Source organism: Echinops telfairi, unplaced genomic scaffold (genome assembly GCF_000313985.2).
Source record: "Echinops telfairi isolate 266 unplaced genomic scaffold, ASM31398v2 ScPeMD7_7457;HRSCAF=8495, whole genome shotgun sequence".
Lineage (NCBI taxonomy): Eukaryota > Metazoa > Chordata > Mammalia > Afrosoricida > Tenrecidae > Echinops > Echinops telfairi.
In genome coordinates, this window is record NW_022111357.1 from 19,873,085 (window position 1) to 19,875,314 (window position 2,230).

The following is a 2,230-nucleotide window of genomic DNA, read 5'->3' on the forward strand; positions in this document are numbered from 1 at the left end:
GCTTGAGCCTGGGCGTTCTGGTCCCAGCCGTGTGATGTTTGCGAAGGCCTCCTCCTCGGGCTGGCTTTGGCCTCTGCCTTCTTGAGGGAGGTTGTTGAGTAGAGAGGGCTGCTCTCAGTGGAAAGCAACTAGTTGGCAGTGGAGTTTTTAGATTTGTTGGTTTAGAATTCTGTACTGTCTCTTAAATAAAGGGGCAGGGAGGGATAAAACTTGGGCCCTCGCAGTAACTACAGGTATATGTTTATCTCTCATCACGAATGCCAATTTATTTGAAAGTTTGACAGTGGAGCATTGGTCATGTTGCTCTAAGTCCACTGTGCTGTCTTTTCAGCGGAGAAGAATTTTTCCCAACATCCAACAGTCTTATCCACGGAACGCACGTGCCTTCCCCTGAGGAGGTCGACAGGATGGTCATCGATCTGGAGAAACAGTGAGTACTCGGCAGCGAAGCCCAGGGGAGAACCAGGCAGGTTCGCTGTGCCGAGAATGAGTGGAACAGGCAGAAACTGTACCTGCTCCTTTCTCATAGATAGAGACTCAAGGAAACCACAGTACTGTCCTCTATGTTAGTTAAAACTTGAACCTCAAGTGTGGTTGAGGTCATTTGGTTTGAACACAGGTACAAAATTGATGAATTTGAATTGTTATAATCAAAGGGGAAAGATCTAAAGAAAATGGTTCTTTAAAGGTTTTTGCTTTACTCTTCTTTTTCCTGTGAAGAGGCAAGAATGAGCTAGCATATGCAGCTCTGATATATTTATGTTTCTTAATCTTGTAGGAGGAGCCCTGGTGGATTAGTAGTTCAGTGTTGGGCTGCTAACCTTAAGGTCAGCAGTTTGCAACCACCAGCTGCTCCTCAGAAAAAGATGGGGCTTTCTACTCCTGTAAAGAGTTACTGCCTCCCGGAAACCCACAGGGGCAGTTCCACCTTGCACTGCAGGGTGGCTATACGCCAGAAATGACTTGATGCCAGGGAGGCAGGTGACGTGCACATGAGCAGTTCACCTGAGCGGCGGCTGTTGTTGCTGATGGAATCATGGTCATTTTCATCATGGAGTTTCTGTAATGGCCTGGCCTGCTCACCTGAGCGTTGGAGGTCTGCCCCCCAGAGGCGCGTTGAAAGAAAAGAAGGGCCGGGCAGTCTCCTCCCCGCAGACCAGCCCTGGGAGCCCTGGGGAGCACAGTCCTCCGGGGACAGACCGAGTGCACTGGCAGGCAGCTGGCTGTGAGGAGCTTCGTCTTCTCAGCAGGGCTTCGTGGGTACAGGTCCCCGAGGGCATCTTTGCTCTTTCTGAAGCATGTTAAAATTGAGTTTGTATTTACTGAATTCATATCCAGGGATGTGCTGCTGCTTAGCGTTTTCTGTCTTTTTTTTTTAAAGATAACTTTATTGGGGGCTCTTACAGCTCTTATAACAGTCCATACATCAATTGTCTCAAGCATATTTGTGCATATGTTGCCATCATTATTTTCTAAACATTTACTTTCTATCTGTGCCCTTGTTATCAGTTCCTCTTTTTACCTTCCCTCCCCCTCCCACTCTCGTGACTCCTTGATAAATTACAAATTATTTTCTTATCTTACACCGACTGACCGCTGCCTCCCTTCCCCTGTAGTTTCTTTCCCCCACCTCTCCCCAGAATTTTCATCTTAATGAAAAGATGACTTTTTTTTGGCCCCCTTTCAAAATGTGCTATTTTAAGTGGACTGATTTTAAGGGGTTTAGCTGTGTTTTATTAAGATTGGAATAAAGATGATTTTCAGTTGTGTGTGTGATGTTCTTCTTGCTTCAGAATTGAAAAACGTGACAAATACAGCAGAAGACGTCCGTACAATGACGATGCTGATATCGACTACATCAATGAAAGGAACGCCAAGTTCAACAAGAAGGCAGAGAGGTTCTATGGGAAATACACCTCAGAAATTAAGCAGAACCTGGAAAGAGGAACCGCTGTCTGATCCCGATTGGGAGCTGTTTTTAGAAGCTGGGAACTTTGTGCTAACAACTCGACGTTTTCTTCGACATTCTACCATAAAACCAGGATTCGATCTTCGCCTTCCCACTCAGCATTTAGAAATAAATGTTTTTTCGTAAACATATATGTGCAGGTATACTTCCGCAGTTTTGTCCTTGGATATAAGATGTATTTCTTGTAGCGTACTTGTTTTGTAAAACTCTACTTTGCATAAATTCTAATTACATTATTTTTCTATGTATTTTTAATGTGTA

The 2,230-nt window shown here is 44.8% G+C and overlaps 1 protein-coding gene across 1 annotated transcript in view; it reads left to right on the top strand.

Annotated features, from left to right (window-relative positions):
- Positions 1-2,217, top strand: part of SYF2 (SYF2 pre-mRNA splicing factor) — a 9,389-nt gene extending 7,172 nt beyond the window's left edge. Inside the window, exons 6-7 of the mRNA XM_045298932.1 lie at positions 332-430; positions 1,794-2,217. Coding sequence (XP_045154867.1) covers positions 332-430; positions 1,794-1,959 — 265 coding nt within the window. The 3' untranslated portion in view covers positions 1,960-2,217. The remainder of the gene's footprint in view (positions 1-331; positions 431-1,793) is intronic.
- The last annotated feature ends 13 nt before the right edge of the window (positions 2,218-2,230 follow it).